At 44.8% G+C, this 24372-nt stretch overlaps 1 protein-coding gene across 5 annotated transcripts in view; it reads left to right on the top strand.

Annotated features, from left to right (window-relative positions):
• Positions 1 to 24372, top strand: part of LLGL2 (LLGL scribble cell polarity complex component 2) — a 128898-nt gene that overhangs the window by 69379 nt on the left and 35147 nt on the right. For all 5 annotated transcript variants that reach the window (XM_069752360.1, XM_069752362.1, XM_069752361.1 and 2 more), the window contains exons 5-13: positions 4862 to 4977; positions 18682 to 18840; positions 18920 to 19082; positions 19183 to 19315; positions 19401 to 19455; positions 19554 to 19708; positions 20859 to 21076; positions 22446 to 22513; positions 23579 to 23732. In XM_069752360.1, coding sequence (XP_069608461.1) covers positions 4862 to 4977; positions 18682 to 18840; positions 18920 to 19082; positions 19183 to 19315; positions 19401 to 19455; positions 19554 to 19708; positions 20859 to 21076; positions 22446 to 22513; positions 23579 to 23732 — 1221 coding nt within the window. The remainder of the gene's footprint in view (positions 1 to 4861; positions 4978 to 18681; positions 18841 to 18919; positions 19083 to 19182; positions 19316 to 19400; positions 19456 to 19553; positions 19709 to 20858; positions 21077 to 22445; positions 22514 to 23578; positions 23733 to 24372) is intronic.

The raw sequence follows: 24372 nt of genomic DNA on the forward strand, positions 1-24372 counted from the left end.
ACTGGGCCCTACATTATGCTGCAAAATTTGTTGGTAGTCTTCAGACTTCATAATGCCATGCACACGGTCAAGCAGTCCAGTGCCAGAGGTAGCAAAGCAACCCCAAAACATCAGGGAACCTCCGCCATGTTTGACTGTAGGGACCGTGTTCTTTTCTTTGTATGCCTTTTTTTCTCCTGTAAACTCTATGTTGATGCCTTTGCCCAAAAAGCTCTACTTTTGTCTCATCTGGCCAGAAAACATTCTTCCAAAACGTTTTAGGCTTTTTCAGGTACGTTTTGGCAAACTCCAGCCTGGCTTTTTTATGTCTCGGGGTAAGAAGTGGGGTCTTCCTCGGTCTCCTACCATACAGGCCCTTTTCATTCAGACGCCGACGGATAGTACGGGTTAACACTGTTGTACCCTCGGACTGCAGGGCAGCTTGAACTTGTTTGGATGTTAGTCGAGGTTCTTTATCCAACATCCGCACAATCTTGCGTTGAAATCTCTTGTCAATTTCTTTTCCATCCACATCCAGGGAGGTTAGCCACAGTGCCATGGGCTTTAAACGTCTTGATGACACTGCACACGGTAGACACGGGAACATTCAGGTCTTTGGAAATGGACTTGTAGCCTTGAGATTGCTCATGCTTCCTCACAATTTGGTTTCTCAAGTCCTCAGACAGTTCTTTGGTCTTCTTTCTTTTCTCCATGCTCAATGTAGTACACGTAGTACACACAAGGACACAGGACAGAGGTTGAGTCAACTTTAATCCATGTCAACTGGCTGCAAGTGTGATTTAGTTATTGCCAACACCTGTTAGGTGCCACAGGTAAGTTACAGGGGCTGTTAATTACACAAATTAGAGAAGCATCACATGCTTATTCGAACAGTGCCAATACTTTTGTCCACCCCTTTTTTATGTTTGGTGTGGAATTATATCCAATTTGGCTTTAGGACAATTCTTTTTGTGTTTTTTCATTTAAGACAAATTAAATATAATAATAACAAAGAATTTGTATTTGCAATCATTTTTTCTCTGTTCATGTCCAAGAAAAACTGATGCAATTCTGATCAGAATAATTGGACATTTTTCTAGGATGTGGAGAAAACATTCATGTGACCCTACCGTTAGCATGAGACCTTTTTAGGAAGCTGTATATACAGTTGTGTGAAAGTGTTTGTCCCATCCTGATTTCTTATTCTTTTGCATATTTGTCAAATGTAACTGTTTCAGATCACCAAACAAATTTAAATATTAGATATAGATACCACCAGTACACAAAAAATGCAGTTTTAAAACGAATGTCTTTTTTATTAAGGGAAAAAAAAATCCAAACCTACAGGCCCCTGTGTGAAAGTGATTGCCCCCTAAACCTAAATAACTGGTTAGACCCTTAGCAATTCAACTGCAATCAAGCGTTTGTGATAACTGGCAATGAGTCTTTTACTACGCTCTGGAGGAATTTTGGCCCACTCATTTTTGCAGAATTGTGGTAATTCGGCCACATTGGAGGTTGTCGGAGCATGAACCGCGTTTTTAAGGGCATGCCACGGCATCTCAATCGGATAAAGGTCAGGACTTTGGGTACCGTCACACAGTGGCATTTTGATCGCTACGACGGCACGATCCGTGACGCTCCAGCATTGTAACAATATCGCTCCAGCGTCGTAGACTGCTGTCACACTTTGCAATGTACGACGCTGGAGCGATAATTTCATGACGTATGTGCGATGTAGAAGCCGTTGGTTACTATGCGCACATCGTATACAATATCGTGCACACCTTTGTTACACCATGCGATCATGCCGCCACAGCGGGACATTAGACGACGAAAGAAAGTTTCAAACGATCTACTACGACGTACGATTCTCAGCGGGGTCCCTGATCGCAGGAGCGTGTCAGACACTGCGAGATCGTAACTATATCGCTGGAACGTCACGAATCGTGCCGTCGTAGCGATCAAAATGCCACTGTGTGACGGTACCCTTAAGGTACTGTCACACTAGACGATATCGCTAGCGATCCGTGACGTTGCAGCGTCCTCGCTAGCGATATCGTCCAGTGTGACAGGCAGCAGCGATCAGGATCCTGCTGGGAGATCGCTGGTCGGGGAAGAAAGTCCAGAACTTTATTTCGTCGCTGGACTCCCCGTAGACATCGCTGAATCGGCGTGTGTGACACCGATTCAGCGATGTCTTTGCTGGTAACCAGGGTAAACATCGGGTAACTAAGCGCAGGGCCGCGCTTAGTAACCCGATGTTTACCCTGGTTACCATCCTAAAAGTAAAAAAACAAACACTACATACTTGCCTACAGCCGTCTGTCCTCCAGCGCTGTGCTCTGCTCTCCTCCTGCTCTGGCTGTGAGCGTCGGTCAGCCGGAAAGCAGAGCGGTGACGTCACCGCTCTGCTTTCTGGCTGCCCGGAGCTCACAGCCAGACCAGAGAAGCAGAGCGCCGAGGACAGACGGCTGTAGGTAAGTATGTAGCGTTTGTTTTTTTACTTTTTAGGATGGTAACCAGGGTAAACATCGGGTTACTAAGCGCGGCCCTGCGCTTAGTTACCCGATGTTTACCCTGGTTACCGGGGACCTCGGGATCGTTGGTCGCTGGAGAGCGGTCTGTGTGACAGCTCTCCAGCGACCAAACAGCGACGCTGCAGCGATCCGGATCGTTGTCGGTATCGCTGCAGCGTCGCTATGTGTGACGGTACCTTTAGACAAGGCCACTCCAAAGTCTTAATTTTATTTTTCTTTCATTCAGATGTGGACTTGCTGGTGTGTTTTAGATCATTATCCTGCTGCATAACCCAAGTGTGCTTCAGCTTGAGGTCACGAACAGATGGCCGGACATTCTCATTCAGGATTTTTTGGTAGACCGCAGAATAAGGCTAAGTTCACACTAGGCGTTTTTGATGATTTTTTTTTTTTTTTTCCTGTATCAAAATTGGTGTGCTTGGCAGGAAAGAAAATGAAGCAAAAATGCAGGTTTTGTGGCATTTTTTTTTCTTGCTTTTTTTTTTTTAAGTGGGTGAAAAACGCTGAAAAGTGACATGCTCGATGTCCAAAAAACAATCCAAAGCACAAAATACTGATGACAAAAAACCAAGCTGTGTGCATGAGATTTCTGAAATCTCATAGACCTAGCTGGTACTGAAAAATGCAGCTGAAAATTAGCATCAAAAGCGCAGCAACTACACTGTGTGAACGTGGTTTAAATGGTTCCATTTACTACATCGTCTTCCAGGACCTGAAGCAGCAAAACAGCCCCAGAGCACACTGCCACCACAATATTTTACTGTTGGTATGATGTTCCTTTTGTGAAATGCTGTTACTTTTACGCAGATGTAATGTGTAGTGATGAGCGAGTATACTCATTACTCGAGATTTCCCGAGCACGCTTGGGTGTCCTCTGAGTATTTTTTAGTGCTAGGAGATTTAGTTTTCATCGCCACAGCTGAATTATTTATATCTGTTAGCCAGCTTGAGTACATGTGGGGGTTTCCTAGCAACCAGGTAACCCCCACATATACTCAGGCTGGCTAACAGCTGTAAATCATGCAGCTGCGTCAACAAAAACTAAATCTCCGAGCACTAACAAATACTCTGAGACCCCCCGAGCATGTTCGGGAAATCTCGAGCAACGAGTACACTCGCTCATCACTAGTAATGAGACATACACCTTCCAAAAAGTTCAACTTTTATCTCATCAATCCACAGTGTGTTCTCCCAAAAGACTTGGGGATCATCAAGATGTTTTCTGGCAAAACCGAAAAGAGCTTTTATGTTCTTATTGCTCTGCAGTGGTTTTCATCTTGGAACTCTGCCATGCAGGCCATTGTTGCCTTTCTTATGGCGGAGTCATGAACACTGACCTTAACTCAGGCAAGTGAGGCCTGCAGTTCCTTGGATGTTGTTGTGGGGTCTTATGTCTCTTGGATGAGTCATTGCTGCATTCTTGGGGTAATTTTGGTCAGCCGGCCACTACTGGGAAGGTTCACCACTGTTCCATGTTTTTGCCATTTGTGGCTAGTGGCTCTCACTTTTGTTTGCTGGAGTCTCAACGCTTGAGAAATGGCTTTATAAACGTTTTCTCATTAGTTCCAAAATTTCTTTGTAATGCAGCATGATGTCTAGCTTTTGAGGATGTCTTGGTCTACTTGAATTTGTGAGGCAGATCCTACTTAAGTGATTTTTTGATTGAGAACAGGTGTGGCAGTAATCAGGCCTGCATTTGGCTAGGGAATTATAATTCTGCCTCCCAAAGATGTGATAAACCACAGTTCATTTATGTTTTTGGTGGTGGTGGGGGGTGGGGTGGGGGTGTATTAGTCTTTCACACAGGGCCTGTAGATTTGGATTTCTTTTTCCCTTAATAATAGTCATTAATTTAAAAACTGCTTTTTTTATTTACATGTATTATCTTTGTCTAGTATTTAAATTTGGTGATCTGAAACATTTAAGTGTGACAAACATGCAAAAGAATAGGCAATCCGGAAGGGGGCAAACACTTATTCACACAACTGTAGCTTCTGGCAATATTCTTCTCATGCCAGGCTTCCTGCCATCAGACTAGCAGTGTAGGACCATGTGGGAGGGCTACTTCAATGGAGTAGGAAGGGACACAACACAATCATAGACCAGCCCCCTCTCCCAAACATATTGTTCTGGTAGTCTGGGTTTAGAATGGGGAAATAAAAAAAAAAAAAAAATTTCCAGGAAAATATCGAAAGCTCTAAGTCATCCCTATTTGTTCTTGTGAACGCCACTTACTTTAAACCTTTCTACCCTGAGTTCCATATTGTATAAATCTAGTGTGCGATGACCCATCACATTGGGTTTACATACGGTTTATGGGATGGTATGACCTTTATTCATAGTGCCAACTCATCACACTGCTGGATGATAATAGCCTCCACTTATGGTCACTGAGGCAGCAAGATGGCGTGTCTGAACTACAGGAGGAGAAGAAGTTCACCCTCCGAGGACCACCTGGGTGAGTACACACCAGATCCGTCACAATGTAATTTTTCCTGACATTTTTATGGACTTTTTTTTTCTATTTTATAGATATTTGGTCTTCACAATAAAAAACATGCAATTTCAGCTGCCATTCAGATTGTAATGACCTGACTCCTCTCTCTAAGGCTATATTCACACTTTGCGGATTTTGCTGCGGATCCGCAGCGGATTTGACCGCTGCGGATCCGCAGCAGTTTCCCATGAGTTTACATTTCAATGTAAACCTATGGGAAACAAAAAACGCTGTGCACATGCTGCAGAAAAATCCGCGCGGAAACGCTGCGGATTACATTCCGCAGCATGTCACTTCTTTTCTGCGGATTTTCAGCTGCTCCAATAGAAAACTGCAGTTGAAAATCCGCAGAAGAAAACGCAGTAAAAACCGCGATAAATCCGCAGTAAAAACCGCGATGGGTTTTCACTGCGGATTTTGCAATTCCGCTGCGGAAAAATCCGCAGTGGAATCTGCAAAGTGTGCACATAGCCTAATAGTTTCCTTACTTTGGAACTCTCTATTCTGGATCTTGAAATTCACAAATAAATCAGATCTTCTGAATAGCTTTACTGTTGTTTGCACCCCCCTGTAAAAGAAAAGACCTGACATAGCAGCTCTAAATCTGAACAAAGACTGTAGCCGAGCCCCAGACAACAACTTAACTAGTCACAAATGTTTTTTAAGGAATGATCATGTGAATTTCCATTCATTACATTAATCTCGGGAGTTCCTGAATTGAGGTAGCTGTCATTACCATGCCTCTCTGTCATAAATTTATAGGAGTAGTTTGTGACCAATCACTGCTCCATCCCTCAGTTCCTGCTCTGCCAGCTTTGGGCTGGGCTATCTAACCTGGTGTGTAAACACTGGCTTAGCTGCTTTGCATGTGAATGAATTTGTCTGTGCCAGCTTATGTGCTCAGCAACATGGCATCTTATAATGCCGAGGTAAACTGTCTGTTGTAGTTTAAATTGTTTTTCCAAGATTGCATCATAGAACAAATAGAACACCGATATACCACGGTGAGTCATTGGACGTGGTATATCTCGATTTTTCCAAAGCGTTTGATACCGTGCCGCGCAAGAGGTTGGTACACAAAATGAGAATGCTTGGTCTGGGGGAAAATGTGTGTAAATGGGTTAGTAACTGGCTTAGTGATAGAAAGCAGAGAGTGGTTATAAATGGTATAGTCTCTAACTGGGTCGCTGTGACCAGTGGGGTACCGCAGGGGTCAGTATTGGGACCTGTTCTCTTCAACATATTCATTAATGATCTGGTAGAAGGTTTACACAGTAAAATATCGATATTTGCAGATGATACAAAACTATGTAAAGCAGTTAATACAAGAGAAGATAGTATTCTGCTACAGATGGCTCTGGATAAGTTGGAAACTTGGGGTGAAAGGTGGCAGATGAGGTTTAACAATGATAAATGTAAGGTTATACACATGGGAAGAAAAAATCAATATCACCATTACACACTGAACGGGAAATCCACTGGGTAAATCTGACAGTGAGGACTTGGGGATCCTAGTTAATGATAAACTTACCTGGAGCAGCCAGTGCCAGGCAGCAGCTGCCAAGGCATACAGGATCATGGGGTGCATTAAAAGAGGTCTGGATACACATGATGAGAGCATTATACTGCCTCTGTACAAATCCCTAGTTAGACCGCACATGGAGTACTGTGTCCAGTTTTGGGCACCGGTGCTCAGGAAGGATTTAATGGAACTAGAGAGTACAAAGGAGAGCAACAAAATTAATAAAGGGGATGGGAGAACTACAATACCCAGATAGATTAGCGAAATTAGGATTATTTAGTCTAGAAAAAAGACGACTGAGGGGCGATCTAATAACCATGTATAAGTATATAAAGGGACAATACAAATATCTCGCTGAGGATCTGTTTATACCAAGGAAGGTGACGGGCACAAGGGGGCATTCTTTGCGTCTGGAGGAGAGAAGGTTTTTCCACCAACATAGAAGAAGATTCTTTACTGTTAGGGCAGTGCAGTGGCGTATCTAGGGGGGGGCAGCCGGGGCATGTGCCCCGGGCGCAGCTGGCAGGGGGGCGCAGTTGGGCCGCCAAATGTCTCCCCTGGCAGCTGCATTCTGCCGCCCCTGCACTCGGAGTCAGCTGTTCTCTGTGTCGGACTGTCAAGCTGACATCCGGCACAGAGACGCTGCAGCGCGCGGCTCCCAGTGTTCAATTGTACTCGTATCTTACGGACATGAGTACAATTGAACATCTGACTGCAGTGCCTGTCTAGAATGGAGCTGAGGTAAGATGTCTCCGGAAGGGGCGGGACCTCCTTCAGTCCAGTGAAGACAGATAGCAGGAACCAGGAAGCTGCTGGAGTCGTGTGAGGAGGACTGAGGGTCTGCAGCATGCAGCCATGTGAGGAGATTACCGAGGTGTGTGGGGATTGGAGGGATAATGATGAGGGGCTGTGTAGTGGATGATGAGAGGCTGTGGGGATTGGAGGGATAATGATGAGGGGCTGTGTAGTGGATGATGAGAGGCTGTGGGGAATGGAGGGATAATGATGAGGGGCTGTGTAGTGGATGATGAGAAGCTGTGGGGATTGGAGGGATAATGATGAGGGGCTGTGTAGTGGATGATGAGAGGCTGTGGGGAATGGAGGGATAATGATGAGGGGCTGTGTAGTGGATGATGAGACGCTGTGGGGATTGGAGGGATAATGATGAGGGGCTGTGTAGTGGATGATGAGACGCTGTGGGGATTGGAGGGATAATGATGAGGGGCTGTGTAGTGGATGATGAGAAGCTGTGGGGATTGGAGGGATAATGATGAGGGGCTGTGTAGTGGATGATGAGAAGCTGTCTGGGGAATGGAGGGATAATGATGAGGGGCTGTGTAGTTGATGATGAGACGCTGTGGGGAATGGAGGGATAATGATGAGGGGCTGTGTAGTGGATGATGAGAGGCTGTGGGGAATGGAGGGATAATGATGAGGGGCTGTGTAGTGGATGATGAGAAGCTGTGTGGGGAATGATGATGGGCTGTGAAGTGGATGATGAGGGGCTGTGTGGGGAATGGAGCATGATGAGGGGCAGTGTGGAAAAAGAAGGAATGATGAGGGGCTGTGTGGGAGAAGGGGGGTGATGAGGGGCTTTGGGGGAGAAGGGGGGTGATGAGGGGCTGTATGGGGGTGATGGGCTGTGTGGGGAATGGGGGATGAGAGGCTGTGTGGGTGATAATGAGGGCCTGTGGGGAATGGGGGGATGATGAGGGGCTCTGTGGAGAAGCGGGGTGATGAGGGCCTTTTTGGGGAATGATGAGGGCCTGTGGGGAATGGGAGGATGATGAGGGACTGTGTAGGGGTGATGAGGGGGAGATGGGGTTGATGAGGGGCTGTGTGGGGGATCAGGAGATGGGGGTGAAGAGGGGCTGTGTGGGTAATGGGGGGATTTATTGTGTGGGGTTGAATTGGAGTGGAGATGGGAGATTTGAGGACACAAAATGAACAGCAAAGGGGGTGATGGGGCACAGAATAGAAACTGAGTAGTGGGTTCGTAGCATGGGGGCAGTGTAAGGGCACAGCCAGGAGGGGACAGTATACCAAGGAGGGGGAGTGTGATGAGAGAGTACAGCATAAATACTGGGCCCTATATGGGGGACACAGTGTGAGAGGACAGTGTGAAGAGGGGACCGGTATGGAAAGGAGAGGTCAGTGTGAAGAGCATGTACCATAAGAGGGACAGTGTGGGGGTCATATTTTGTGAAGACAATATAGTGAGGGGCAATTTTTCATTCAGGAGCATTGTAATGACACTTGTATCTTTAAGGGCATCGTGAAGATGAAGAAAAGAAGAACGACTCCAGAGACGACATCATCTATAAGGTACCTGGATGTAAATGTTAATTGTGATACTGACTAACTCTCATGTTTTTATTTATGTTAGGAGCATTAAAGGGGATGTCCAGGTTTGTAATGAGTCTGCAGTCATTCTTTGTGACTGCAGACTTCTGAGTTCTCACAGTGCTCATTGCACGCTGTCAGGATTCTCTCGTGCTGGCAATTTACATACATGTGGTCACGTGCTGACTAGACATGTGTGGCCTCCGTCAATGAAAATGAACTGAGCGAGGCCGGGCACGTCTAGTCGGAATGTGTTCAGAATTATACAAATCACATGCTTGTACTGACATGACCGTCCACCAGCAAGGGAGAATCCTAAAAGTGTCCAGTGCATTCGTTGTGAGAATTCAGAAGTCTGCGATGTCAGGATTCAGGTCAGCAGGTTCCAGTAGTCGTCACATGGACACCTCACTCATATGTGACTTTCACACTTATGGTCTGGTGACAACGAGCTTTTCTTCTGCTTCTCAGTTTTTCACTGAACATTGAGAGCATTAGGGAGAGGAGCTTGTGGGTACATGACTAAGTGCGCAAATCGCATATGTGCTGGGGGGGGCGCCAAAATGAATTCTTGCCCCGGGTGCCAGAAACCCTAGATACGCCTCTGGGGCAGTGAGCATCTGGAATTGCTTGCCTGAGGAGGTGGTGATGGCGAACTCAGTCGAGGGGTTCAAGAGAGGCCTGGATGTCTTCCTGGAGCAGAACAATATTGTATCATACAATTATTAGGTTCTGTAGAAGGACGTAGATCTGGGGATTTATTATGATGGAATATAGGCTGAACTGGATGGACAAATGTCTTTTTTCGGCCTTACTAACTATGTTACTATGTTAGTGTCCATAGAGCACGGGTGGGCAATTCATTTTCTAGTGCTGAACCAATAGGCCGAAATGAATTCTACTTAATATTAACATCGATATATTATTGATAATTATATCAATATTGTATCACTTAATATTGAGCAGAATTAAGTATGCTGACATCCCTTGATATAGTTTGAACCCGATTATAGCCCCTTCTGTATATTGTATGAGCCCAACAACCCCTTATATGCGGCATGAGCCCCGTATCATCCTCCCTATGCACACTGCATGAGCCCCGCTTCATCCTCCCTATGTACACTGCATGAGCCCCGCACCAGCCTTCCTATGTACACTGCTTGAGCCCCGCATCATCCTCCCTATGCACACTGCATGAGCCCCGCACCAGCCTCCCCATGTGCAGCCCGAGGCCCCCGTAGCCTTCCCCATGTGCAGCCCGAGGCCCCCGTAGGCTTCCTCATGTGCAGCATGAGACCCCCGTAGCCTTCCCCATGTGCAGCAGCACTTCGACTCATGTGCAGCAATTCGCCCCCGTAGCCTTCCCCATGTGCAGCAGCATATCGCCTCATGTGCAGCAGATCGCCCCTGTAGCCTTCCCCATGTGCAGCAGCACATAGCCTCATGTGAAGCAGCGCCTTGTGCAGCAATCCGCCCCTGTAGCCTTCCCCATGTGCAGCAGCACGTCGCCTCATCTGCAGCAGCGCCATGTGCAGCAATTTGCGCCCGTAGCCTTCCCCATGTGCAGCAATTTGCCCCATAGCCTTCCCCATGTGCAGCAGCTCGCCCCCGTAGCCTTCCCCATGTGTAGCAGCGCCATGTGCAGCAGTTCGCCCCATGCCCACCCATACATCCCATACACATTAAAAAAACAAAAAACACACCACATACTCACCTCAGTCCCGTTCCTCGGTGCCCTGCTTCTCTCCCTGCCTCCAGTGCACGGACTCTCCGCAGTACACAGCTGATATGATGAAATTGTCATCGCGTCAGCTGTTTCACACGCTGATTGGTGGAGGAAGTGGCCGGAGGCCCTACCTCCCCCAAAGAAGTCAGCGCAGATGGAGACAGCAAGCAGGCAGGCATGGTGCGGCCATTGGACCTCTGGTTTCCAGCCCCACGGCTGTCTGTGCATTTTTACCCATTGGAGAGTATGAGAATTCCCTTTTTAATGAATGTAAAAGGTGAGGCTTCAAAGAGAACTTGGATCAGTCATATTTCCTAATGATTAGCAGGCCAAATTATAGGTAAGTGAGCATGTAGAGGAAGATTCTGGACAGGGGTGCCATCATGAGTAGTAGGGATTCCAATCTTCTTGCCAAAAGGGAGTGACATTACAAAGTGACACTGTCAGCACTAACTGTGAGAATGACTAGGGGAATTGTAGCACTGAGTTGTTAAGGTATTCAATCATTTCGAAGAGGAGTAAAAATCTAGTACGATGTCTACTGTTAGCAGATGTGTAGCCTGACCTCTCTCATACCTTCCCTAGTGCTCCTGGTTGGGTTTGCACTTTATCTCAGTGGGCATATGCACCTTTGTTTTATCTTAATAAAATAATAAATATCACTTATCTTGTCATCACTATTTATTACATACATGCCTTCTTAACCCCTTCCCGACCTTTGACGCATACGCTGCGTCATGAAAGTCGGTGCCATTCCGACCCATGACGCAGCATATGCGTCATGGAAAGATCGCGTCCCTGCAGGCCGGGTGAAAGGGTTAACTCCCATTTCACCCGATCTGCAGGGACAGGGGGAGTGGTAGTTTAGCCCAGGGGGGGGTGGCTTCACCCCCTCGTGGCTACGATCGCTCTGATTGGCTGTTGAAAGTGAAACTGCCAATCAGAGCGATTTGTAATATTTCACCTAAGAAACTGGTGAAATATTACAATCCAGCCATGGCCGATGCTGCAATATCATCGGCCATGGCTGGAAACACTTATGTGCACCCACCCCACCCCTCCGATCGCCCCCCCAGCCCCCCGATCTGTGGTCCGCTCCCCTCGGTCCTGTGCTCCGCTCCCCCGTCCTCCTGTCCGCTTCCCCCGTGCACCAATCACACCCCCCGCGCTCCAATCAAACCCCCCCGCACTCCGGTCCCCCCCCGCACACAGCGACCCCCCCCCCCCCGTGCTCCGATCCACCCCCCCGCACAGCGATCCCTCACCCCGTGCTCCAATCCTCCCCCGTGCTCCAATCCTCCCTCCCGTGTTCTGATCCACCCCCCCCCATGCTCCGATCCACCCCCCCGTGCCCTGATCTCCCCCCCCCTTATACTTACCTGGCCGCCCGAGGTCCGTCCGTCTTCTTTCCTGGGCGCCGCCATCTTCCAAAATGGCGGGCGCATGTGCAGTGCGCCCGCCGAATCTGCCGGCCGGCAGATTCGTTCCAGAGTGAATTTTGATCACTGAGATAGGTTATATCTCAGTGATCAAAATAAAAAAAATAGTAAATGACCCCCCCCCTTTGTCATCCCCATAGATAGGGACAATAAAAAAATAAAGAATTTTTTTTTTTTCACTAAGGTTGGGGTAAGAACTAGGGTTAGGGGTAGGGTTAGAGGTAGGGTTAGGGGTAGGGTTAGGGGTAGGGTTAGGGCTAGGGTTAGGGTTTGGGTTTCGGTATGTGCGCACATATTCTGGTCCTATGCGGATTTTTCCGCAGCGGATTTGAAAAATCCACAGTGCTAAGCCGCTGCGGATTTATGGCGGATTTACCGCGGTTTTTCTGCGCATTTCACTGCGGTTTTACAACTGCGATTTTCTATTGAAGCAGTTGTAAAACCGCTGCGGAATCCGCAGAAAGAAGTGACATGCTGCGGAATGTAAACCGCTGCGTTTCCGTGCAGTTTTTCCGCAGCATGTGTACAGCGATTTTTGGTACCCATAGGTTCACATTGAACTGTAAACTCATGGGAAACTGCTGCGGATCCGCAGCATTTTCTGCAGCGTGTGCACATACCTTTAGAATTAGGCTATGTGCACACGGTGCGGATTTGGCTGCGGATTCGCAGCAGTGTTCCATCAGGTTTACAGTACCATGTAAACATATGGAAAACCAAATCCGCTGTGCCCATGGTGCGGAAAATACCGCGTGGGAACGCTGCGTTGTATTTTCCGCAGCATGCCAATTCTTTGTGCGGATTCCGCGGCGTTTTACACCTGTTCCTCAATAGGAATCCGCAGGTGAAATCCGCACAAAAAACACTGGAAATCCGCGGAAAATCCGCAGGTAAAACGTAGTGCCTTTTACCCGCGGATTTTTCAAAAATGGTGCTGAAAAATCTCATACGAATCCGCAACGTTGGCACATAGCCTTAGGGTTGGGTTGGAATTAGGGTTGTGGATAGGGTTAGGGGTGTGTTGGGGTTAGGGTTGTGGTTAGGGGTGTGTTGGGGTTAGGGTTGTGATTAGGGTTATGGCTACAGTTGGGATTAGGGTTAGGGGTGTGTTGGGGTTAGTGTTGGAGGTAGAATTGAGGGGTTTCCACTGTTTAGGCACTTCAGGGGGTCTCCAAACGCAACATGGCGCCACCATTGATTCCAGCCAATCTTGTATTCAAAAATTCAAATGGTGCTCCCTCACTTCCGAACCCCGACGTGTGCCCAAACAGTGGTTTACCCCACATATGGGGTACCAGCATACTCAGGACAAACTGCGCAACAATTACTGGGGTCCAATTTCTCCTGTTACCCTTGAGAAAATAAAAAATTGCTTGCTAAAACATCATTTTTGAGGAAAGAAAAATGATTTTTTATTTTCACGGCTCTGCGTTGTAAACGTCTGTGAAGCACTTGGGGGTTTAAAGTGCTCACCACATATCTAGATAAGTTCCTTGGGGGGTCTAGTTTCCAAAATGGGGTCACTTGTGGGGGGTTTCTACTGTTTAGGCACACCAGGGGCTCTGCAAACGCAACGTGACACCCGCAGACCATTCCATCAAAGTCTGCATTTCAAAAGTCACTACTTCCCTTCTGAGCCCCCACGTGTGCCCAAACAGTGGTTTACCCCCACACATGGGGTATCAGCGTACTCAGGAGAAACTGGACAACAACTTTTGTGGTCCAATTTCTCCTGTAACCCTTGGGAAAATAAAAAATTCTGGGCTAAAAAATTATTTTTGAGGAAAGAAAACGTATTTATTATTTTCACGGCTCTGCGTTATAAACTTCTGTAAAGCACTTGGGGGTTGAAAGTGCTCACCACACATCTAGATAAGTTCCTTTGGGGGTCTAGTTTCCAAAATGGGGTCACTTGTGGGGGGTTTCTACTGTTTAGGCACACCAGGGGCTCTGCAAACGCAACGTGACGCCCGCAGACCATTCCATCAAAGTCTGCATTTCAAAAGTCACTACTTCCCTTCTGAGCCCCCACGTGTGCCCAAACAGTGGTTTACCCCCACACATGGGGTATCAGCGTACTCAGGTGAAACTGGACAACAACTTTTGGGGTCAAATTTCTCCTGTTACCCTTGGGAAAATAAAAAATTGCGGGCTAAAATTCATTTTTGAGAAAATAATTTTTTTATTTTATTTTCATGGCTCTGCGTTATAAACTTCTGTGAAGCACTTGAGGGTTCAAAGTGCTCACTACACATCTAGATTAGTTCCTTTGGGGGTCTAGTTTCCAAAATGGGGTAATTTGTGGGGGATCTCCAATGTTTAGGCACACAGGGGCTCTCCAAACGCGACATGGTGTCCGCTAATGATTGGAGATAATTTTCCATTTAAAAAGCCAAATGGCGTGCCTTCCCTTCTGAGCCCTGCCGTGCGCCCAAACAGTGGTTTACCCCCACATATGGGGTATCTGCATACTCAGGACAAACTGGACAACAACATTTGTGGTCCAATTTCTCCTATTACCATTGGCAAAATAGGAAATTCCAGGCTAAAAAATCATTTTTGAGAAAAGAAAAATTATTTTTTATTTTCATGGCTCTGCATTATAAACTTCTGTGAAGCACCTGGGGGTTTAAAGTGCTCAGTATGCATCTAGGTAAGTTCCTTGGGGGGTCTAGTTTCCAAAATGGGGTCACTTGTGGGGGAGCTCCATTGCATAGGCACACAGGGGCTCTCCAAATGCGACATGGTGTCCGCTAACAATTGGAGCTAATTTTCCATTCAAAAAGTTAAAAGGCGCGCCTTCCCTTCCGAGCCCTGCCGTGTGCCCAAACAGTGGTTTACTCCCACATATGAGGTATCGGCGTACTCGGGAGAAATTGCTCAACAAATTTTAGGATCCATTTTATCCTGTTGCCCATGTGAAAATGAAAAAATTGAGGCGAAAATAAATTTTTTGTGAAAAAAAAGTACTTTTTCATTTTTACGGATCAATTTGTGAAGCACCTGAGGGTTTAAAGTGCTCACTAGGCATCTAGATAAGTTCCTTGGGGGGTCCAGTTTCCAAAATGGGGTCACTTGTGGGGGAGCTCAAATGTTTAAGCACACAGGGTCTCTCCAAGCGCGACATGGTGTCCGCTAACGATGGAGATAATTTTTCATTCAAAAAGTCAAATGGCGCTCCTTCCCTTCCGAGCCTTACCATGTGCCCAAACAGTGGTTTACCCCCACATGTGAAGTATCGGTGTACTCAGGAGAAATTGCCAAACAAATTTTAGGATCCATTTTATCCTGTTGTCCATGTGAAAATGAAAAAATTGAGGCTAAAAAACTTTTTTTGTGAAAAAAAAGTACTTTTTCATTTTTACGGATCAATTTGTGAAGAATCTGGGGGTTTAAAGGGCTCACTATGCATCTAGATAAGTTCCTTGGGGCGTCTAGTTTCCAAAATGGGGTCACTTGTGGGGGAGCTCCAATTTTTAGGCACACGGGGGCTCTCCAAATGTGACATGGTGTCCGCTAAAGAGTGCAGCCAATTTTTCATTCAAAAAGTCAAATGGCGCTCCTTCCCTTCCAAGCCCTGCCGTGCGCCCAAACAGTGGTTTACCCCCACATATGAGGTATCAGCGTACTCAGGACAAATTGGACAACAACTTACGTGGTTCAGTTTCTCCTTTTACCATTGGGAAAATAAAAAAATTGTTGCTGAAAAATCATTTTTGTGACTAAAAAGTTAAATGTTCATTTTTTCCTTCCATGTTGCTTCTGCTGCTGTGAAGCACCTGAAGGGTTAATAAACTTCTTTAATGTGGTTTTGTGCACCTTGAGGGGTGCAGTTTTTAGAATGGTGTCACTTTTGGGTATTTTCAGCCATATAGACCCCTCAAACTGACTTCAAATGTGAGGTGGTCCCTAAAAAAAATGGTTTTGTAAATTTCGTTGTAAAAATGAGAAATCGCTGGTCAAATTTTAACCCTTATAACTTCCTAGCAAAAAAAAATTTTGTTTCCAAAATTGTGCTGATGTAAAGTAGACGTGTGGGAAATGTTATTTATTAACTATTTTGTGTCACATAACTCTCTGGTTTAACAGAATAAAAATTCAAAATGTGAAAATTGCGAAATTTTCAAAATTTTCGCCAAATTTCCGTTTTTATTACAAATAAACACAGAATTTATTGACCTAAATTTACCACTAACATGAAGCCCAATATGTCACGAAAAAACAATCTCAGAACCGCTAGGATCCACTGAAGCGTTCCTGAGTTATTACCTCATGAAGGGACACTGGTCAGAATTGCAAAAAACGGCAAGGTCTTTAAGGTCAAAATAGGCTGGGTCATGAAGGGGTTAATTGGTATTCACCATTTTATTAATAATGTATTTTTTATGCACGTTCAGTATCCCTGTTATGGGTTTAAATTATATTGAGTTGGACACAATGTAATAAGTAAATATATTTGGTGCACATTTATTCATCACATATTCACATCGGTTTCACAATCACTATTTATTTTTATTTAATAAAGTACACTGGTTTATAATTATTTTATTTCCTCTTCTATTTTTACATGCACAATGAGTTAATTTTCTTTGCTCTCTCGATACTGGCATTCTCCCTCTGTGTGGTATGTCCTCTGGGCTGTGCGCATGCGCTTTGATGTCCTAGCTCCGTGCATTTCCGGAAGTGTTCGTACCTGGACACGCTGGCGATTCTGCTTGCGTTCCAGTGAGCGCTGACCTGGAAGTGCATTTGTTTACATCCTTAGCGGACATTGGCCGCATGCACCGTTTAGTAAGGTGGACATCTACTTACCTCGTAGTTCACGCCCCTTATTATATGCCGAATCTCTATTGGTGGCTTGTTGTATTTAATGACCGCTAGGTCCTCACATTAACCACGCCCCCCAGAAGAAGCTCTGGGCGAAATGCGCGTCTGGGCGCACGTGGGAGAAGGCACCTACTACATTTACGGTACTGTCTCTTTCACATTAATATAATTTGTTGTTTATTAGAAATATAGGAGCTAGAAGGAGGATTGTGTTGATGACGCAGGATTCAGTGTATGTACAGGGTTATTGCTTAGGCATATGGTAGTATTGATGCTTCCCCCTGCATCTTTATATTTTGGATAGTGTTATGGTTTACCAACAGGCATCATAGCTTATTCATCTAGCAGTTCATACAGCAAATTGTATATACATACCATTATTACTGGTTAACATTGCTATTATGTTTATGGATAGTACGTAGGTTATCATCTCTCACAGGACACTTTGTTGTTAGATATCAAGTATTGTTCCTTGTTTGTTTTTATGTCTAGTTATTAATAAAGATATTATATTTTTACTCACATGTTTCTCTTCGTGCGGTTATGGGAACTAAATCCGCTTTTTGTTGATGCATGTCTACTGTTAGCAGATGTGTAGCCTGACCTCTCTCATACCTTCCCTAGTGCTCCTGGTTGGGTTTGTTTGCCAGCCATGGGCAAGTTTAGACTGGCATTGAAAACCAGCCTATCCTGTTCTCCAAACTATACAGTACAAATACATAAGTGACAAAATAAGTAGAGGAGTGAGCCTAGCACGTAATGGACATGGGTATAGTTTAGATGTCTGTTTGGTAGGTACAATGGCGACAAAGAATAGTAACAATAGGCTGGACAGACATCTGTCTGAGATGGTTTGGTGAATCCTGCATTGAGCAGGGGGTTGGACACGATGACCCAGGAGGTCCCTTAAAACTCACTCTAAGACCTTTCTTATTTATATGGTGAATAACTGAGGAACACCACAGAAGAGTTTTAACCAAAAAAAGCTTAATGGATTATTTTTTTGGTGAAAAAATTTTTATTGAAATTTTTACGAAAATACAAACTCAGACCACTTAACATTAAGTGAATTTTGTATTTCAATTCTCAATTACATGTACAATTCATTTTTAATAAGAAGTGAAAAGGGAAAGAAGGTGGGGTACATACCGCAAGACGAGGTTTAAAAAAAAAAAAAAAAAAAAAAGCGGGGATCAAGGAGCGAGTTTTTATGGTTGTGACTCCCATTAAGGCCCCTTCACATTAAGCGACGCTGCAGCGATACCGACATCTAAAAAGTTGGCATCTAAAAAGTTGGCTGTGGAGTCATGGACATCCCAGGGGTCCCAGGTCTGCCCAAATTTGTCCAATTATGTGTTACAGTGAGCGGACAGCTTCATTTATCCATATAGATCTAGACACAATGAGTGGACTATTTCTTTCTTGCTATGAGAGGTTTACCTGCCATGCATATGTATAGGAACAGCCTGGCTGACTTTCTATCCCAGTCCCCTAGGGAATTTAGGAGGTCCAGAGGAAGGTGAATGGAGAAGAGGCCCTCCATCAACTCTTTATTTTATGCGGTATACGAATAGTTACTTAAACAAACAGACATATCAAGAAATGTTTCCCTAAAATGAATCTTTGAGGGGGTTTATCGAGTTGTAGCGGATGTAAGTTCATAAACCTGCCATATGTATAATGTGAAACTCCTGCAATATTGAACAATAATGACATTGTTGCCGGTCGCCTCCATTTTCTTGCACTCACAATGTTTTTGGTATTAATATCTAAATTTGATGTGAATATTGTTGTTCCTATGTTAACAGGGCACCTCCTAGTGTAACCCAAATTAAGGTGCTCCTTGCCCACTCGTCTGGAGAACGGCTGTATGTGGGCACAGAAGGGGGCAGTGTTTTCACCCTTACACTACCATCCTTGCAAGTACTGGAGGAGAAAACAGTTGGGCATGATACCGCCTTACACGGGTAAGCAACGCTGTTCAGTTTGAATGGCTGTTTTAGACCTTTGAGGATTTTTCTCGTCCTATTTCTCATTTATCCACAGACTCCCCAATGAGTATGCTAACAGACGCCCTTTTGAGTCTGTGGAAGCTTTGCAGGAGCATCCGAAGAACCCAGACCATATCCTGATTGGTTATAGTCGTGGACTTATGATTGTTTGGGATGTGAGAACTGGCCGCTGCGTGCAGCAATTCCTTGGCACCCAGGTAGCAATATGCTTAATGTGTACATTATCTGTTCCTGGTGTATCATAACCGCTTACATTCTGTTCCTTTGGTCTCTTCAAATTATTTACTTCTGTTTTAGCAACTGGAAAATGTTTTCTGGTGCCGAGACGCACAGCAGATTATAAGCTGTCACAATGATGGAGGTTACAGTCAGTGGGAAGCAATCGGTGAACCTATACAACAGTCTCCCATGGAGAATAAAGTGCCATATGGTAATTCCATCTAAAAAAAAAAAAAGATAAGATTAGTATGGGCAGCAGGAATAGCTATTGGCACTAAGTCCTGTTCTTTTCCTAGGTCCTTTCCGCTGTAAAGCAATCTGTAAAATAACGTGGCTGACATCACGCAGAGGGTAAGACTTGTTTCAGTTATGAAACTGAAATTTTTTACATTAATGCTCGCTCTGGCTTTGCAGTCTTGTTGTTAATGGTTTCTTGCTTTTTTTTCCAGGTCACCATATATTGTGTTCCAAGGTGGCATGCCAATGGCTAGTTACGGAGACAGGCACAGCATCTCTGTAGTCAATGCTAGCCAACAAGTGGCATTTGACTTCACGTCTAGGATAATTGATCACTTGGTAATCTGCAACTCTGATCCCTCAGCTGGTAAGTAAAAGATGGTATTGGGATTTTGGGGAGGGGGTTTAGTAGGAAAATGGGGGACAGGAATATCTGAAGACATGTAGATAAAATTAAAATCCTTAATCGGTTGTCTTTTTTTATAACCTCATGATTTTACATTTTTTCCACTTTTAGAAAAGTGCTCCTCACCACTGCAGCCAATCGCTGTGCTCAGTTGCTCAGCTGTTGAAGACATGAGCTGCCGAGCTGAGTTACTGATGCCATTGCTGCAGCCAAAATGCAGATGTTGGCACTGGCCCAGTGACTGTACTAAAAGTGGAAAACTTCTAGGAAAAAAAACATTTGTGTAGAAATAGTCATGCAGTGCAAATTTTAAATTGACAGCGTGTGAATTATTAGTGTGGATTTCACCCTTTGTTATGCACAGGATGAAACGTGAAGCAATTTTTCAACTATATCTGCATGGCCAAGTGCAGGCTGGTGTATTTCCGGTCCGTGTGCTCAATAAGATTCTGTTTACCTGTGCACGCCAGCAATTTTGAACACTGACCAATGGTCCATGTGAAAAAGATTAGAAGACGGTGCTGCTTTTTTCTGTCGACTGTCACGTACAATGAACCTCTCATCAGGTTTATGCTGCCCAAACCACGGGCATGTATCAGACACTGGCTGTGCCGCGTATGTTTTGCTCTGCAGTGTGAGTACATATACCTTGAAACGCTGGCCGGGGGACTCTGTGACTCGGATAACAATTCCAAGGCAGGTCCCCAGTTGTCTCCTCCATGCCCCAATACGTTTGACTGACAGATCTCTCCCTATATTCCGTCCACTGGAGGAGTCGCCAGTGAAGATCCATCCTTAGGCTAGTCATTTGAGACTCATTGAAAAGTGTCTAAAGATGTGTACTGTGAAATACAGCAGGGATTCCAAGTAGAACATGCCTGGCTGTAATCACATAGCCAGTGTCTGATTCATGCTCGTGGTCCAGCCAGCATAACTGATGACCTGTTCCCTTTTAAATAGGTTGTGCACTACTCAGACACCCTTTCTCAATCTGTCTGTTTGCCCCCAGTAAAATAACAGTTGCACTTTTTTAGGAAAGTGAGCAGTATTATTTTTGTAAACTTGTGTAATATGTTTGTGTTTACAAATATGAACATGATTTTGTATCTAGACTACGATGACCCACGTGCCCTTCTGGTCCTTGCCGAAGAAGAGCTTGTGGCCATTGATCTCCAGACACCTGGCTGGCCAGTAATTCAGTGCCCTTACCTGGTTTCCTTACACTGCTCGGCAATCACGTGTTCTTACCATATCTCCTCTATTCCACTGAAGCTGTGGGAAAGAATCATCAGTGCAGGCAGAAAGCAGAACACCCAGTACTCCAGCATGGTAAGGAGACCTCTGATGGCTTTGGCAGGGTTGTAAGTGGAAGGGTAAGCCATATAGACTCTCTTGTACTTTGTTCCCAAGTATTTTTGCTGTGCGTTTTGCGAGAGTGGGGCATAGCTGAAAACACAGCAGGTATGTCATCAGACCACTGGACTATGAGGACAGCATAGTGTGGGAGCCGGTCTGCTCTCAGATTTCAAAACATTGTGCTGTTTGGTTAATAGGATTGTAGAAAACGATAGATGGAGTATTTCCATTGGTCATTGATCCCCATGTGCATCGGCAGTAATGGAAGTCCTTCACTCATAGGAGCCATAGCAGCGGTATTGTTGTGGAGGCAGCCTACTCTGCTTCTCCTCGCCCGTCCACACTATATCTGGGAATATGCATCTGCATAACATAGCCAATGAAAATCTGCCAATAGCTGAATTTGGGATTGCCCATAGGGAGAGCAAGTAGAATTTAAATGGGAAAAAAAAATCAATAATGTTTTTCACTATTTGCCCCAATGGCAGAAAATAGCATCACTGTGTAGATATACTGTATAAAGGAATGGAAGTAAACAGAAATTCGATCATTCACTCCTATAAACTAGTATTAACAGAAGAATGGCTTCTTACAGTAATAAGAATGCTTCCTTTTATTCACCTAATGTCATAAAGTTTCAGCTCCATACCAAAATATACTATAAATACTAGAATAAAAATTATTTTGATTACTAAAAGACAATTCTCCTTTTAAAGCTGAAATGTTTCAAAGGTGGTGAATAAAGAGAAACTATTGTTTTTGTTACTTAGAATACAGTTCTTGTTTGTGGACACAGTGTTATTTCTGGACCTCCCCTGTCAGGTGTTTAGTAGACTACCTCTAGTGCACGGACTGACTGCTACATTTAGGCAACCTTTAAAGGTAATCAGTCACCAGGTTGCTGTATAATCTGAGGGCAGCATGATGTAAGGACTGATGATTCCAGCGATGTCACTGCAGGTCTGCTTGCTGTCATTGCGATCCAATCACTGTTCTCTCTGCTGCACATCTAGCAGAGCTTAGAATGATGAGCTGTGTATAACCTCACCCGCACCATCATTATACAGTGTACACAGAAAGCTGCTAATTTGTGGTGGGGTTGTGCTTTCAAAGAACAAGTTGACCAGGAGGCACAAAACACCTAGTCTTGTAGTGATAATCTCCTGCTGATAAAAACAATGAAACGGCAACACACAGCTTGGTAAGTGACACATCACTAGAATCAGGATCTCTGCCTCACACAGCATTACTCGGATTACATGCCAAAAACCTGCTGACTGATTTAATTTAAAACACTACATTTATCAGATGCTTCTTACTGACTGCTCTCCATTCATTACAGGCATGGCCCGTTGATGGTGGTGTGAACTTGGCAGAAGCACCAAGACAAAGGGATTTGCTGTTAACAGGGTCAGTGTTTTTTCCCTTTCATCTACCATTATTTATGTAGATCCAAAATAGTCTCCTGTACTGTTCTGCAAAATGTGAATGTGCCCATATGTCCCAGTTCATTACATATTCTACATACACGGATGAGTCAAACACACACTAGGACGAGTGCTGACTCCTCTCTACTTTATTGGCATATGGAAGATCCAGGCCCATCTCTGGGTCTCTCCAGCTGAGCACAATGCTTTTCATTGTGATCTGAACCCTGTCCATGTTTCACTGATGTTTGAAGCTGGAATACCTTAACCCCATAATGTTGAGAGCTATTTTGCCCCTTTTGGACACGAGTTACTTTTTACTCCTTGTAATACTGTGTTCCAAAACCTCTTTCTGCATTACATCAACCATTTTTCTTTGTGGCTTTGCAACATTTTTGCGACTTTGGTGTTTTTTTTTGCCAGCCTCAGCCTGCTCTCTGACGGCGGGTGACCGGGCTGTGTCGTATTGGGAGAGGCGCAGGGATCGCTGAGGCAATTCTTCAGTGCGGGTGGTCATGTGACCGCAAGTATTTGCATGCATGCAATCAAGTCGACTAGACGTGAGGTGCCTCGCTCAATTCATTTACATTGAACAAAGCCGCACACAACTAGTCAGAATGTGGCCTGAAGTATGCAAATCACATACTCGCGGTTACATGACCAGAGTAAAATCCTGAGAGTGATGAGTGTTCACAAGTTTGCAGTCAAATAGTGACTGCTGACTTTCATCCCAAATGTAGATCACCTTTAATAATCATTGTTTTTTTTTAATGTTCACACGTCATGACTTGTCATTAATGGAGCATAAAGTCTGTTTAGTAATTTGAAAGTTGCTTTTGAATCAGTTTGTTTTCTTGGCGGCCCCCTTATAAGATTAGGGTGCCAACCTCTGAATCATTGTAATGATTTTGGCTTTGACAATATATCGATCAGATTGATCTTTCTTTGTTTCTTAAGACTTAAACATAATGCGTTGTCTTACGATCATCCTTGCTGAAAAAGGTAGCAGTCTTTCTTCACAATTGACATGGATGTTCTCCATTCTCAGGCATGAGGATGGCACTGTGCGCTTCTGGGATGCATCTGGCATTTGCCTTCAGCTGATGTACAAAATGAGCACAGTGGGAGTGTTCCAGACTGATATGGACCCAAACGAAAACCTGAACTCCCAAGGAGAAGAGGAGTGGCCCCCACTGAGGAAAGTGAGTGCAGTTCGTTGTCTAGTTTCACATGTCTAACTATGAGTAATCTGGAAAAAGGAAAATGTCTTTCCCGTATGCTCAATTAGTTCTAAAAAAAAAAAAAACCCCTACGCTTCACTCTCTCTCTCCTTGTGTCCAGCATTGTCTTTTCGCCACTGCCCTGGTCTCTGTTGCTTGGCTGCAGCTACTCACTGAGCCCGTTTTTACAGTACAAGATGTTCAGAGTCGATGACTTCAGTGATTGACTGCAGCACTGGTGATGGGATGTCAGCACTGCAGCCAAACAGAGACCATGGCAGCGGGAAAGACACGGCACTGGGTGAGTGAAGAGTAGTATGGTTGGTGTGTGTGTGTGTGGGTTTTTTACAAATTGAACATATGGGGAAACATTTGTGAAAAGGACAACCCCTTTAGGTAAACTAAAAAAAAAAAATGCTGCAGAAAAACGTGGAAAATCTCAAAACCCAGAGAACGTCTTTCATTGCTAAGTCTTCCATCAGGTATGGAGGGATGCAGGTAGCACTTGGTTGCCCAGACAAGCGCACTCTGCCCAGCGAGTCTTGTGTATAGTTAGAATGGGGCATATTCGTATGACTAGAGATCATGATTATAGTGACTGTATGAAAAGAATACCCTTGAA

Source organism: Ranitomeya imitator, chromosome 2, assembly GCF_032444005.1.
Source record: "Ranitomeya imitator isolate aRanImi1 chromosome 2, aRanImi1.pri, whole genome shotgun sequence".
NCBI lineage: Eukaryota > Metazoa > Chordata > Amphibia > Anura > Dendrobatidae > Ranitomeya > Ranitomeya imitator.